At 55.9% G+C, this 14,883-nt stretch overlaps 1 protein-coding gene across 6 annotated transcripts in view; it reads right to left on the bottom strand.

Annotated features, from left to right (window-relative positions):
* Window positions 1-377: 377 nt before the first annotated feature.
* PDE4A (phosphodiesterase 4A) overlaps window positions 378-14,883 on the bottom strand; it is a 45,672-nt gene continuing 31,166 nt past the window's right edge. For 5 of the 6 annotated variants that reach the window (XM_079114688.1, XM_079114692.1, XM_079114687.1 and 2 more), the window contains 14 exons: window positions 14,329-14,520; window positions 13,623-13,659; window positions 13,466-13,536; window positions 12,646-12,695; window positions 12,358-12,470; window positions 8,767-8,860; window positions 6,913-7,133; window positions 5,869-5,967; window positions 5,607-5,771; window positions 5,283-5,382; window positions 4,928-5,082; window positions 4,643-4,765; window positions 4,048-4,230; window positions 378-2,805 (listed from right to left, as the gene is read on the bottom strand). In XM_079114688.1, the coding sequence (XP_078970814.1) occupies window positions 2,143-2,805; window positions 4,048-4,230; window positions 4,643-4,765; window positions 4,928-5,082; window positions 5,283-5,382; window positions 5,607-5,771; window positions 5,869-5,967; window positions 6,913-7,133; window positions 8,767-8,860; window positions 12,358-12,470; window positions 12,646-12,695; window positions 13,466-13,536; window positions 13,623-13,659; window positions 14,329-14,520 (2,266 nt within the window). In that variant the 3' untranslated portion in view covers window positions 378-2,142. Of the gene's footprint in view, window positions 2,806-4,047; window positions 4,231-4,642; window positions 4,766-4,927; window positions 5,083-5,282; window positions 5,383-5,606; window positions 5,772-5,868; window positions 5,968-6,912; window positions 7,134-8,766; window positions 8,861-10,315; window positions 10,767-12,357; window positions 12,471-12,645; window positions 12,696-13,465; window positions 13,537-13,622; window positions 13,660-14,328; window positions 14,521-14,883 lie in introns of those variants that run through there. The other variant, XM_079114691.1, reaches the window with a different exon arrangement.

Raw genomic sequence — 14,883 nt, 5'->3', positions numbered from 1 at the left:
CCCCTTGGAGTTTCAGGGGTGACTGCTGGGTACCAGAACCCAAGCACTGTGTCCTACTAGCTCTGCGAGAAGTAGGGCTTACCCAGGTCTGTTGACTTTTAAAGACTTGGTGGCTGGGATGTGGTCAGTGCTAGAGCGCTTGCCTAGCAGGCACAAAGACCTGGGCTCCAGCCCCAGCCCTGGGGCATTTCTGAACCTGCATGTTCAGGGCTAACCTGGCTGAGTTCTATGCACAGTTCCATCCACTGGCAATGTTCCCATCTGCTCAGAGAGGGGCAGGGACAGGATCCGCCATCTCCCCAAACCAAGGCAGACAGTGCAAGGGAGGCATGCCAACAAAGGAGATGGGGAATGAAGCCACACCAGCCAGGAACATTGGTGAAAGTCTCCGTTTAATTGGTGACAAGATCGAATGATGGATCATCCACCAACGGGCTGACGGATTCACAGGGGTCCTGCACCCACTCTGGGGAGAAGATCCCTGACTGGGTTGGGGGTCTCTTACCAGTCACCCCTGCTCCTGGGGAAGGGGCAGGGCACAGGCTCTGCCCAGCCCTTGTCCCCTCTGATGACACAGCTTCCCATAAAACTGCAGAGTCCACCCTTTCCTGGGGTTATGGTACAGTGTGTATAATACAGTGGGAGTGGGGTCTTCTCCCCCGGGGACCCCCTCCCCACCTTCCTGACTGGGTCAGCCAGGGAAGGGCGAGTTGATTTTCCCTTTTTGCCTTTGTAGAATAATTTACAAACCAACCTTACAGTATATACAAAAAAAAAAAAAAAAAAAGGGAAAAATGGCCCATTCCAGTCACAGGCTGGGACAAACCACTTTCACTACAAAAATGAACCCTGTACAGCATTATGGTGCAGGGGGGAATGGCTGGACAGACAGACGGAAGGCTGGAGAAGTGGGGGCTACAGTACTGTGTGCTCAGAAGTGGGGGGACAGGCAATGAATGAGAGAGGCCCCTGCCCCATCTGGCTGCAAAGCCAGATTGAAGGCATGAAGAGGGGGAGGGGGGGTCTTTCCTTTCCAACAGTCCCCCATGGCTTGGAAAAAAAATGGCCTCGCATCTGTCTGTCGTATTGCTTGGGATTAGCTAGGGGGAGAGGCTTGTCAAGGTAGGGGGACAAAGGAGAAATTCCTTTGGTGCCAGGGTGGGGAGGGTTGCCCAGGATGGGGGATGTGGGTATACACCGTTATTGCTTCCTCCTAGGGCAAAGGGCTGAAGGACTGGAGTCAGTGTGCAAGGGGGACAGGAGGATGCTGAGGGGGGCTGAGTGTCTGTGAGCCTGGGATGGGCACTCTGGGCCTGGCCCCACCACACCCATGGAGCAGGTAAGCGGGAGCCACTGCGACCCCGTCTGCTATGGCCACAGGAATCATTAAGGCAGAAACAAGAGGAGAAGCAGCTGGAAGGAGGGTGCGTGTGTGTGAGTGTGCATGTGCGTGTGCGAGAGTATCTTCAAGTCTCAGGCCGAGCTGCCGGCGCGGCAACACCACCCTAAAGCCATCAGCGGTGCTGACCCCCTCTGTGTATGGCTGGGGTTGTGCGAAACGAGGCGGAAGACTTGTGACAGGGCAGCCAGTGGCTCCCACGCGACACCCCCACCCCGGCCCTGCCCAGAATGGCTATTCCCAGCTGGGTTCTAGAGACCCTCCAAAACTCCAAAGAAAAGCCCAGAAGGAGGCGCCATGCTTGTGCTTGGGTCTAAGTGAAGAAGCCCAAGAGGCAGGAAGACTGAGCCTGGGACTGGGGAGGGGCAGGAGGTGGGAGAGGGGCTCGAGGGTGAAGGGGAGAAACAGGAATGGGGGCGTCTACAGTTGCTGTGTTTCATCCTTTTTTTTTTTTTTTTTTCTTCTTTTTTTGTTCTTTTTTCTAAAAATGTTACTGTTAAAATTCAAAAAATAAAATCCCTTCCGGGACTTCAGCCCCTCATTCCCCAGCCCCCGTGTCCAAAAAAAGGCCCCATGGGTGGGGGCAGGGGGAAAGGGGAAAAAAAGAAAAGAGAAAACCCCCCACTTTTCTGTTTTCTTTTTTCTCAGGAGGACCAAGAGTCTTTGAGGCATCAGAGGAGGTGGCTGCCGGGAGATGGGGGTTATAAGGGACAGGGAGGGCCATAGGGTCAGGGGGCTGGGGCTCAGGTAGGGTCTCCACCTGACCCCCACCCACCCGGAGCCGGTAGAATGGGTGGGTCCTCCCCTGATGTCCCAGTGCAGGCACAGCAAGCCCTCTTGGCAGCCTGATGGTCTCTTTGGGCCCCCACCTCGGCCGCCGGGGAGGGGAGGCCCGGGAGGCCCGGGGCCTCTTCTGGGGTCCTCAAGGCAGGCAGAAGGGGGCTTTTAAGAGACAGGGCAGAAGAGCTGCTGCAGCTTACAGCATCCATGGATTCTTCTTGGAACCTAGAGCCATCCTGAGTCACAGGTGTATCCCGTGCTGAATCTGCGCCCTGCGTCAAATATGCTTCTTCTACCACCACCTCTGAGTGTTCCTCCTGGTCCTGGACCTTGGATACAGTCTGGGCCATGGATAACCCCTGCGTTTCCAATGCATCCTGGGCCGTGGATGCCTCCTCCTCCTCTTCCTCCTCCAGCGTCAGCTCAAACTGGAACTTATCGGGTGGGGCTGGATGGCCCAGCCCTGCCGGTTCCTCCTCGAGCGGTGGCGATGGGCTCTGCCGAATGGCACTGTAGTACCAGTCCCGGTTGTCCTCCAATGTGTCCAGGATCTCCTGGGCATCTGGGTGGACGAGGTCTGCCCACGTCTCCCACAATGGGTGCACAATGTAGTCAATGAAACCCACCTGCGGGGAGGGAAGGATGGAGAAACAGGTGGCCTTTGGGGCAGACGGCACCACCAGGTGGTGAGATCTAATAGAATCAAAAACAGACTCCTATCATTTGACCTAGCAATTCTGCTTCCACAAACCCCTTGCACAAGCAAGAAATTAAAACCACATGAGATATAAATGGAAACTGGAAACACTTCCATATATACATCAATTGCGGACTGAACCCAGGGACGTTTAACCACTGAGCCACATCCCCAGCCGTTTTTAAAATATTTTATTTAGAGACAGGGTCTTACTGAGTTGCTTAGGACCTTGCTAAGCTGGCATTGAACTTGTGATCCTCCTGCCTCAGCCTCCTGAGCTACTGGGATTACAGGTATGTGCCACCATGTCTGGCTGATGTGTGTCTTTGAGAGAAACAGATTGATTTTATACCCCCAGGCACACGTGGTGATGCCTGGAGGCATTTTTGGTGGTTTTAAGTGGAGGGTGGGGTGGATGTACCCCTGGTAGAAACCAGAGATGCTACTAAATATCCCATAATGCCCAAAGCAGCCTTCACCACCAAGGACGATCTGCCCCAAATGTCAACAGTGGCAAGACTGAGAAGCCCAGGTTCAAAAGGACAGAAGACACACCAGCTGGGGTTTCACCAGAGAGGAACGTGAGAAAAGCTCTGTTGCAAGTTGGCTGTGGGTTTTCACGAGCCTGTGGCTGTCCTCCTTGTTAAATTAAACGAGCACACAACGAATCATCTCGAAATCCAGTGCCCGTCAGAGACAGTATGGGTGGTGGGGTTTCAGAGAAACGGAGGGAGAACTGACATGGGGTCTGCACAGAAGAGCCAGGTAAGAAGCATGGCTGGGGCTCGGGAGGTGGCTCAGGGGTAGAGCACTTGCCCAGCACATGGGAGGCACTGGGTTCGATCCCCAGCACTGCATGTAAATAAATAAATAAATAAATAAATAAATAAATAAATAAATGTCTACCGACAACTAAAAAAATTTTTTAAAAATAGAAAAAAGGAAAGAAGCATGACTGATGTTATGGTGGGTGCTGCCAACGAGCTAGACAGGCCTGACAGCATGGTGACTCCAGGGGCTCGAGCTGCCCTCCGGAGGAGAGAACGTGGCCCACTTCCCTTCAGGAGAGAAAAGCGTGACATCACGGGGGCGCTCCTGGACCTGGAAGCTTCCCCAAGACAGGGCAGGAAGGCCTGGCCTGGCCCCTTTCATCACTACCCTCAGCACGTACCTGAGACTTCTCCACGGAGGCCGTGTGCTTGTCACACATGGGGCTGATCTCCATGCCACGCTCCCGCTCACGGTCACCCTGTTGGAAGAATTCGGCCATGATGCGGTCCGTCCACTGGCGGTACAGCTCCAGTGGCTTGGTGGGGTTGCTGAGGTCTGCACAGTGCACCATGTTGCGAAGGACCTGCATGGAGAGGAGGAGCAGGGACCCATTAGAGGCTCTGTCCCATCCAAGTCAGGTGGGGGCCTCCAATGGGTCCCTACCTGGTGTAGGTCCTGGGAAGCAAAGGTGGGGAGAGGAGGGAGACAGGAAGTGGGGTGGAAGGGTGTGGGGGAAGGAGGGCCCATGGCGGGGGAAGGAGGAGATGGTCAGAGAGATGCAGGAGTGATGAAGAGAGAGGGGAGGGAAAGGGGCCTGGAAGGAGAGATGGGGTTGGAAGGGAAAGACAGTGGAAAAGAAAGATGGGCACAGAGAAAAAGAAACAGAAGGATGGCAGCCTGGGAGAGAGGCTGAGGCTGAGGCAGGGGCAGCTACCAGACCGAAAGGGCTTGGGGAGCGAAGGGTCCAGTCTCCTTATAAGGTCATTGTAGGGTACCTGGATGCGGTCAGAGTAGTTGTCCAGCAGGAGAACCCCCGAGCTGGTCACTTTCTTAGTCTCCACCATGGTTTTCAGGTCAGCCAGGAGAGTCATGTGCTTGGACATGTCTGTGGCCAGCACCTGTGGGCCAGGGGGTGTCACAGGGGCTGCCAAAGCCCACTAGCTGCCCACTGTACCTACCCAGGCCTTGGAAGTTTTCCCTCTGCAGAACCCACCCCTGGCCAAAGCCCACACCTCAAAGGCTTCCTTTCCCACTCTGTCCTCACACCCTGCCCCGCCCACCATGTCGATGACCATCTTGCGCAGGCTCTGCCGCTGGCGCTTGCTGAGGTTCTGGAAGATGTCACAGTTCTCCTCCTGCAGCAGCTTGAAGCCCACGGCCAGGTGGTGGTTCTCGAGCACCGACTCGTCATTGTACATGAGTGCCAGCTCCGAATCTGCGATCAGGGAAGGGAACCATGGGTGCCACGCTGCCTTGTGCCCAGATGGCCCTGGGTTAGCCCAGAGGGCACTGCTTCTAGACTGCCAGCCCAGCCCCCAAGCCTAGTAGTTCCACCTCCATTTGGTCCAGCCCTGCTTCCAGCCCAGCAAGCCCTTCCCCCGACCCAGCCATCTCTGCCCCAGGAGGGCTGCTCACTGGTGTTGATGAGGAACTGGTTGGAGACCCCAGGGTGGTCCACGTCGTGGATGGCAGCGGCAAACAGGGCTGCGAGAATTTCTAGGTCAGTGAACACCGCCTGGGGGCAGAGGGATGGGGACAGAGAGACTGATATTAGAATGAAGGGGCTGAGAGACAAGACAAGAAAGGGACAGGGGGTCAGAGGGAGATGAAGCTCAGGACAGAAGGATGACGGTTAGAGAGGAACAGAGTCAGAGAGAGGCAAAGGTTGGGGACAGATCAGAAATGGAAAACCAGAGGGAAACAGGGACCTGGGAGACAGGGGAGGTGGCAGGTGCTCACATCCAGGGCAGGCGTGGCCAGCAGCACGTGGGTGGACTGCAGCACGTCTGCTGCGTGCAGGCTGTTGTGGTAGGCCACATCGGCGTGGTAGTGGTCCTCCAGCGTCAGCATGTATGTCACCATTGTGTCCACAGGGATGTGGAATTTCTTCAGCAGGTCCCGCTCCTGGGGGCGGGCAGGGGCAGGGCGATGACCCCTGCCGGCCCTGAGCACCTTGCCTGTGCCCCTGACAGCCCGGCCCACTCCCCGCTGCCCCCATCACCTGGAATATGGTGTACATAATGCAGCTGAGGGAGCGGCCCCCGGCGTAGTCAGACACACAGAAGATGTTCAGGCCCCACTTGCTCAGGTTCTCCAGTTCCTGGTGGAGATGGAGGTTGAAGGTCAGGAGCCTGCCAGACCCAAGGCTCTGAGAGCCTTTCCTAGGAGCACTGAGCCTGGTCTCAAGGAAGCACAGTCCCTGCTCACTCTGAGGTCAGGAGTACAGAGTTTAACCCACCCACTGTTTCTGGAGCACTTATTATCCACCAAGCACTGTACCAAGCACTTGATCTCTATTGGCAGCTGAGGGAACCAAGGTGGGACTTCTCTAGGATCGTGTAACTCACAAGTGGCAAGGCCAGGATGACAGGAACCCAGTTCAGTCTCTAAGTTAAACTGCTCAGGAGTCCCCCATCTCAAGTTGGAGGAGGAAGGCCATGTTCCCGTCTCCCCAGCAACTAGAATAATCCTGGTACACGGTAGGTGCTTGATAACCCCAAGGCCACTGAATGGGGGCACACCAGAGGCAGCCTCAGAAAGGTCATGATAAACATCAGCAGAGTGAGCCACTAAGGGTTCTGGAAGCTGCAGAAGTCAAAACCAGGTCTGGCTGTAGTGGACACTACTGGGGCCCTGTCCAGACCCATGTCCAGATCCATCCAGCTGCTAGGGAGTGTTGCTTGCTGTGGCTTATGGTGACCCTTTCTCTAGAAAAGTGCTCTTGCCCCCAGGGAAGGGGTGATGCCATCCATCCCTGGAGGCAGCCTTCAGCCAACAACTGACTCAGGGCTACCGAGGCCCAGGACTCGGAAGTCAAGGTGGGCTCAACTCCACCACACTGCCTGCCTCCAGAGTGCCCCGTGGAAGGAGGCTGTGTGCGCTGAGGCCACGTAGGTGCTCCTCCTTTCTGTCCTCTACGTCCTCCCTCTTGAGGTTCTTCATCGTCTGAGATTCTGCTTCTGAGGACCCTGGCTTAAGATGTGACCCCACACCTAGTCCTTCTTTGGGCGCCTAGAGGCCCCTGTCCCCACTGAGCCCCACCCACTTGGGCCAGGAGGTCCTCTTGGTCAGTCTTCACTCCAAAGCGCGGAATGCTGGTGTTCAGACTCCTGCTGTGCATCAGCTTCTTCACGCCTGTGATCTGTGACATGGGCTGGAACTGTGGCCCTGGGGGCAGGGGATGCTGGGAGGGTCTCTGTCGTGGCGCTTCCTGGGGTTCTCGCTCTTTCATTGTGGGTGATGGGATCTCCACTTCATTTTGTTTGTCTGCAGAAGATGGGGACAGGCATGACCAGACCTCCCTGGGAGGCACCCTCACCCCTGACCCCTCCCCACGTCCTGAGAAGCCTCACCCAAAAGGGTGAAAGCCTTCTGGGTATCATGCTGATGGGTATTCCAGGACTGAATATCAAAGGGGGTACAGGAATCCTTTTGGGAGGTGGTGGGCTGGGTCAGGGACCCTGGAGCTGGCCCAGGGCTACAGGATGGCCCCAGTTCAATTGCCAGGTTTGGTCTCCAGGTTGTGTGAGAAGTCAGGAAGTGGGGTGAGTTCCCGAGGGAGCGCCACTGCCTGTCCCTGATACCCAGGGAAGCTTCTCGGCCAGGGAAGACACCCCCATGGTGGCTCAGAGTAGTGGTGAGAGGGGGCATCAGTGGGAGGGAGGAGGGAAAGGGAATCTCTGGCTCCATGGCCCCCCTTGACAACAACCTGCCTGGGGGCCAGCCCCAGGAGACTGCCTAAGCTTTCAAAGCCTTTCAGAGCCTGAGGGACACCTATTGTGACCTGGAACCACAATGACAGAACCTGATGGGGTCATCTGCATGCCAAGCTCCCATTGGCAGGATCCTCAGAACTCTGAGGCACACCGCACCCTCATTGGCAGACACAGTTCACGATTCTGAACCCTATTTTTTGAGCTGCGGGTGTCTCCTGAATTTGGGGTCTTTTGGAATTTGGTGATACATTGTGAGGTGAAATTATCCTGCATGTGTGGGAATATCCTTAGTTTGGGGGTTCTTAGGTTCAGAAGTCAGGAGGGGTTTGAGCTCCCCATGAACTTAAGGGTTCCAATGAACCCTTATCTTTGGGGGATTCCTTACAGGTTTATTTCACCTCTGAGCTACATTCCCAGAGCTTCTTATTTTTATTTTTTATTTTGAGACAGAGTCTCAGTTGCTGAGGCTGGCTTTGAACTTATGATCCTCTTGCCTCAGTCTCCCGAGTCACTGGGATTATAGGTGTGTGCCACCATACCCAGCTCCTTACAGGTTTTCTTAACTTTGGGGATCTAAGGTCTGGGGGAATATACTGAATTTGGGAGGATGGTCAAATCAAATTGGGGAAACCATTGAATTCCGAGGGCTTTTCAGTTTAAAGATTTTGGGGGGGCACTTTGGTGGGTTCTGAAGCTCAGAGGTTCCTTAAGCTTGAGAACTTATTGAGTTTGGGAAACTCTTAATTTGGGGAGGTCTTCTAAATTTGAGAAGGTTAATCCAACTTTGCAGGTTCTATTGAATTTAGTTTTTTAAAGTTTAGGAATTCACTTTGAATTTGAGAAGGGGCCTGAATATTTTCTTGGGGTCTAGAGTTTGAGAGTTCCACTGGGTTTCACTGAGTTTGGAGGGGCTTGGAGATTTTTGTTTCTGGTGCCGAGGATGGAACCTGGGGCCTTGTACATGCTACCACTGAGCTATTCTGTTGGCCCTGAGATAGTCTCACTTGTGATTTCCATAGAAGTTGTGGTTCCACTAATCTAGTGGCCTTGAGAGTATGGGAGCTCTTAAGCATAGTGACTTCAACCTTTGGGGAGTTAAGGGTCAGGGTCAACAGCATCCAGGGTTGGGCCAAACCCCTCCAGCCCAGATGTCCCCCCTGCCCCAAGTGCTGCCCTTCACTCACCCAGGAATGTTGTGGAAATGTACTCTGAGACCTGGTTTCCTGACCTGCTCATTTCTGACAGGTGTGTGAGTTCTCGGTTCAGCATCCTCTTGAACTAAGGTGAAGGAGCCAAGAAGGAAGGGGTGATGGGGAATCATTGCTAGGGGTGTTGTATATGTGCCAGCCCTTCCCACAAACTCCTGAAGACCCCAGGAGCCCCTCCTATTTCATGCCTCAGAACTTCTACCAGACAGCTGGAATCAGCCCTTCCTTTCCTCCCAGCTCTGGATGGGGGATCCCAGGCCCAGGCAGGAGGTGCTGAGATCAGCATAACCCTCTCTGCTTGAGGAAAGAGGGGCTCCCCTCCCAATCCCCTCCCAAGGAGGAGCCAGAGGGGCACCTGTGGAAGGGAGGGGCTCCTGCCTAACAGGGAACCAATGGGGTACTAGGAGAATCCCGTCGCCATGGTGATGGGAGTCTCCTTAGCAACTCCCCCTCCAACCAGCTGCTAGCTGGGGAAAGGGGGGCAAGCCAGAAGCCCCTTAACCCTTGCCTTCCCAGAAATACCCCTGGCCCAAGTCTCACCAGACACAAACCCCAATTCTAATCCCTGTGGGCTCCTAGTCCTCAGTCCCAGTCCAGATTGGAAGAAAGGAATGTATTGCCCAGTTCTCAGGGAGGAGGTTTGACCAGGGCACGGGAGAATAGTTAGTTAAAGAAACCCCAGCTTGGTTGCCCAGGGGAAGGGGTGAGGGGTTTCCACTACAGACCCCTCTCCTCAAACCCAGAGAGGCAAACAGATACACAGAAAAATGGAGCATACCCAAAACTGGGCTTGGGGGTCCCCCTGGGTCCCCCCATGCTACTTCATACAGGCCTCTGCTGTGACATTGTGCATGGAGGAGAAAGGGCATCGGCTCCCCGCCCCCAAGCTCTGCTGAAGCATCCCCAAACCAGGAGAACACTGTCCAGCAAGGCAGGGGGAACACCAGACAGGAAGGATGGCCCATGCTGGACAGGGTGGTCACTTCTCCCAGTGCTGACCAGAGACCCCGGACACATACACACGCGCGCACACACACACACACACACACACACACACACACACACACAAATATCTCTCACAACTGCACAGCGTCCCAGACTGCCCCCGTCCTACACAGCGTCACAAAGCCCAGACATACAAATCAAGGGGCATATACAATAAGGCAGTCAGTGATACTGGGGTCACATGCCCCCAAAACATCAGGTAGCTATGGCTCATGAATATGGCCCAGCACATGACATCATGTCAGAGCCATGGGACTGCAGACAGGGCCACACATCACTGCAGACACATACACATCCAGGTAATGACACAGTCACACCCAGTGAGAGATCCACTGTCCCCAAGGGAAGCCACACACCCCCAGCCACCCGCCGTCCACGCCCAGTCTGGGTCACACATAGACAGTCACAAGCCTTCAGGTCGGGGCCACACACGTGCACAGCTGTACACTCAGCCCATCCTGGGGCTGGAGGAGCCAAGGCAGAAGGTCTCCTTCCCATCCTCCACCCTGTGTTCCCCTACCTGGTCCCACCAGCCCACCAGCCACGGCTTGGAGCAGGTCTCGCAGAAGAAATCAACCAGGGGCATCTTGGAGCCTGAGCCCTGCTGGGGCTGCCGCACACACAGGCTGAGCTCGGCGAGTCCCGAGTCCCGGGCTGAACAGCCACAGGGGAGGGGGGTGCTGGGCAGGTGGGGGCAGTGGAAGGGGGAGCCGCGGAGGGGCCTGGGCCGGCCCAGCAGGGCTGGGGGCTCCCTTCCCCTCCGCGCTCCCGGTGGCAGCCCTGGTTACATGGTCTGCCAGCCACTGGCCCTGATGGGCCCCCCCGCGGCAGTGGCTGGAGGCAGCGGGGGGCCCCTACCCATGGGGAGGTGCTGGGCCAGGGTCCCGGGAGAGGCTGCAGAGGCTCGGGGCTCTGTGTGTGCACCCGTGTGTGCGTGTGCGCGCTCACTGCAGCACTGGCAGGCTGCATGCAAAGTCAGGTGGTGCTGGGGGGGGGGCGTTAAAGGGGCATCAGAGCCCACGGGCCTCAGCCAGGACTGGGGGGGCAGGACACAGTCCTTCCATGCACACACCCAGAGGCAGAAACACACGCCTGGACACTTGGCACACAGACACACAAATGCCCCAGACACCTTCCACAGACACTACCACATACCCCAGGCACTTGCCACCCAGTGGAACACACAGACACCCAAAGGCCTTCAGTTCCACACTTACAGGGCACACATGCACACAGCAGGGGACAGTCAACTCTGACGCCCAACACAGTCACAGGTATAGAGTGGAGCACCTGGACACACCCCTTCCAAGAACAGAGAATCACACTCAGACACAACCCTAGGGACAGACAGCCAGATACCAGGTACACTTATAGATACAAACTCAACACACAATTTCAACAAACTAGACAGCCATATGTCCTTGGACAAAACTGTACCCTGACAGATCCATAAGGGGATAGATATTCACACTCTTACCCAGAGATGTACAAATAGACACACACACACACCCCATCACAGGAACATCCACATACCCATACCCAGAGGCACAGTCACATTCTCAGTTGCCTGACCCACCCTCAGGGACACCATCACCCTCAAACTCGCACTTCTCCAGACGAGCATCCACCCACAGACATGTGCACTCCCCAGCAAACACCTGCCTGCACACTCACTTCCTGAAAGGCACCGCCCACAAGGGCTGCCACCACGCTGCAGAACTCCAGAAAGCATCATTCATACAGTCTGCGCTCTGAATGGCGCCCCCTGGGGCTGTGCAGTGTGCACTGCACAGCGGTACAGGGAATACTCGCGCCCTCCCCTGCAGCACTGCACACAGTCACGGACACTTAGAGACATCGTAGAGTCCCAACTGAGGCAACTGGGTATCTGCAGGGCCTACATGTAACACACAAAGCCCCACAAAACCACCTGTGCAGACCCAGACACCCCTCAGAACACACTTCGAACACACCCGCGCCACAAACGTGGTGCCAGCAAATCAACAGCTACCCAGATCCTGATCCACACGCACAGCTGTAGACCGCACAACGCCCCCCGAGAGAAAGGTCACCTACGGGGAGACATAAAAGCAGACTCCCCACCCCCACAACGTACCAGGTTCTGCCACCCCTGATAAAGTCAGAATCCACAGGAACTACCACCCAAGGACTGCCTCCACCTAGAGACTGGTCATCCCCTTGGGCCCCACCCGAGCCCCCCCTCACCTAGGGTTGAGCCTACCCGCTGACTCTACTAGAGGTTGGCCCCGGCCAAATATTGGTCCTAGGTCCCACTGAACAGAATCTACCAAGAAGTTGGCATCACCCCCACCATCCTTGCCTTGCAGTTGGCACCACCCATAGGCCCCGCCCACTGTTTGGCTCTCGTGCCCACTCCACAGACTTACCCAGGAATCGGCCACGCCCACTGCCCCATCACCTACCTGGCCCCACCCAACGGTCCACCCCCACCACATACACCCAGGGATTAGCCCCACCTCATCAGCTTCCTCTGGTGGTGGGCCACACCCCCAGCCCCGCCCACTAATCCTGTGCACAAACCTTGTGTGAAGCCATCTCGCTGACAGAGCGGTAGGTCTGCATGGTCTCCAGTTGCTCCAGGCACCAGTCCAGCTCCTCCAAAGTTTCCCGGGCCAACTGCTGACATGTCTCCTCTAAGAAGGGGAGGCCAGGGTGATGAATGAGAGGGTCCGCTGGCAGAACCCCAGCCCACGATGAGAGGGGTCGCCAGGTAGGTGGGGTGCCAGGGAAAGGGGTGAGTCACCAGGGCTGAAGCACTTCCACTGGGGCAGCAAGATGGGCCCTTTCCCACCCCCTAAGCTTAGCTACCTGACAGTGTGGCCTTGCAGACGGGGGTTGGGCCTCCCAGCGGGGATCGCCTGTAAAGAAATGGGGCTCCAATATCACCCTGGGACCCCCAGATCCTTGCCTCCCCCTCTTCATGAATAATGCCAGTTTTCCTGCTTCCAAGGGTTCACTGCATCCCAAGCATGCTGCCATGCACATGGCCTGCAGCCTCTCCATGAGCCCTGTGAGAACCCATTTTTCAGATGAGAAAACAGGTTCAACCAGATAAAACTGGCTTATTAAAGACCACACAGTTGATCAGCAGTAGGATCAGGTACTTGGCTCCCCTGGCTACCCTCCTCAACTTCCCCAACCTTCTGAGGATGGCTCTGTCCTTAACCCCTAGAGCAACTGGCAGTCCTGAGCTAGACCCACTGCCCCAAAATAATAAGAACTGCTCCTATTTATTGAGCACTTACTATGTACAGGGCAATATTCTTGTACTTTCTATATACCATCTTCTGGACTCTTCACAGCAGATATCTAACGGAAGCGCTACCTTAATTCTTGCTTTACAAAAGGGAAACAAAGGGATCACAGGATGCCATTTGCCCAGCAAGTTAGTGTCAAAGCCCAGGCCTGGGGCTGCAGCCTCACCACCATACATGCAGACACCCAGGGCTTTATTTATAAAAGTTTGTATCTTAGGCCCTTCAACTGCAATGGCTCTTTGGCTCAAAAGGAATATTACATGACCAGACAGAGAAGAAAAGTGCCTGCCTGAGGTCACACAGCAGGCTGAAAATTGAACTCACTGTGCTTACGCTCACGATCATGGGTGTTGGGGCTAGCTTCAACTTACTTGTTGCTGGGAATGGGCACATTGGTCAGGAGTGAGAAGTTGCTTCGAACACTGCGGAGACTGGCAAGCACCTGGGATGGGGGTGGCAGTAAGTAGAGGTGGAAGGGCAGCTAGGGCTGAGCCCCTTCCCCAGTTTTGGATGGATGGGGAGTCTCACCTGGGCAAATGGCGTAACAATAAGGTCCTCAGCATGCCTGCGATAAAAGACAGAGGCAGGTTAGGGATCCCCAGAGAAGCAAATCGCTGGGGAGGACATTATGGTGGCTGGATGGAGGGAGGCAAGGGGCAGGGAGTGGGGAGAGGCCGCTTACAGCACCCAAGGCTGGACTTGTCGCCAGGGCTGGGCCTGAAGGAAACGGCTTGGGGCATGGAGACAAAGGGAGGGGAGCGGTGGGAGGAGGGGTTGGTGGGGGAAGTGCAGGATAGAACAGGTTTCCAGGCTGAGGTGGGCACCCAGATGGGCAAGGGCATGTCTGCCAGGTACAGTGATGAGGATGAGGCAGAAGAGATCTGGGAGGGCTCACATCCCAACAGGGGCTCAGGAGAAGTGGGGCTGGCTTGGGGTAGGCTGGGGGACTCCAGGAGGGGGCCTTCCTCCCTGGAGGCACAGTTGGGGTGAAGCTGGGCCCAGAGCAGCCAATGGTAATGAGGGCTTAGCAGGGCTGGAGAGTGAGGCTAAGCCATTTATAGAGGACTGGACCTTTGAGACGTTGGGGAAGGGCTGCTGACTCTGCGCTAGAGAGGGCAGGTATTGGGGGGGTGACCAAAGTGGAGATGGGTATCCCCACACCCTGCTGGGAAGGGCAGCTTGTGGTGGGGTCAGGCCTCACTGAAGAGGGGCAGGTAGGGAGAGGGGTGCTCACGCCTCGCTGGTGACCGATGAGTTCCGGGACATGGTCTTGGGTGACATGTCATAGTCACTGTCAGAGCGGTAGAGGAAGGATTCCCGGCGCTGGCTGGTGGCTGCCCCAGCGTGCAGTACGAGCCCTGGGCTCGCCTGCGAGTCCAGGGGGCTGCGGCCCGGTGATGGCGTAGGGCCATTTTCTGCCTCGAAGCTGCAGGGAACAGGTGGGAAGAAGGATCAGAGAGGCTGACATGGCGTTGAGGAGGTCAAGAGGAAGAGAGACCCAGGGAGTTTCTGAAAAGACTGGGGAGTCACGAGGAGGATGCCAAAGAGAGACAGGAACCCCCTGGAGCCAGGGACCTGCAGACCACACTCTGGTGCCAGGACCTGTGACAGGTGCCAGGAACACTCTGGGCCAGAAGTTGAGGGTCATCGTCGCCTAGCTCTGCCCTCTGCACTGCAAATCAGCCCGGCTGCCTGCCTCTGTCCAGATCTGTCCACGCCACCCATCCTTCTTTTTCCTTTTAAAATAATTTCAGTTGTAGATGAACACAATACCTTTATTTTATTTAGT

The sequence above is a fragment of the Sciurus vulgaris genome (genome assembly GCF_902686455.1).
Source record: "Sciurus vulgaris genome assembly, chromosome: 16".
Taxonomy (NCBI): Eukaryota; Metazoa; Chordata; class Mammalia; order Rodentia; family Sciuridae; genus Sciurus; species Sciurus vulgaris.
This window is presented reverse-complemented; position numbering and strand designations above follow the sequence as displayed.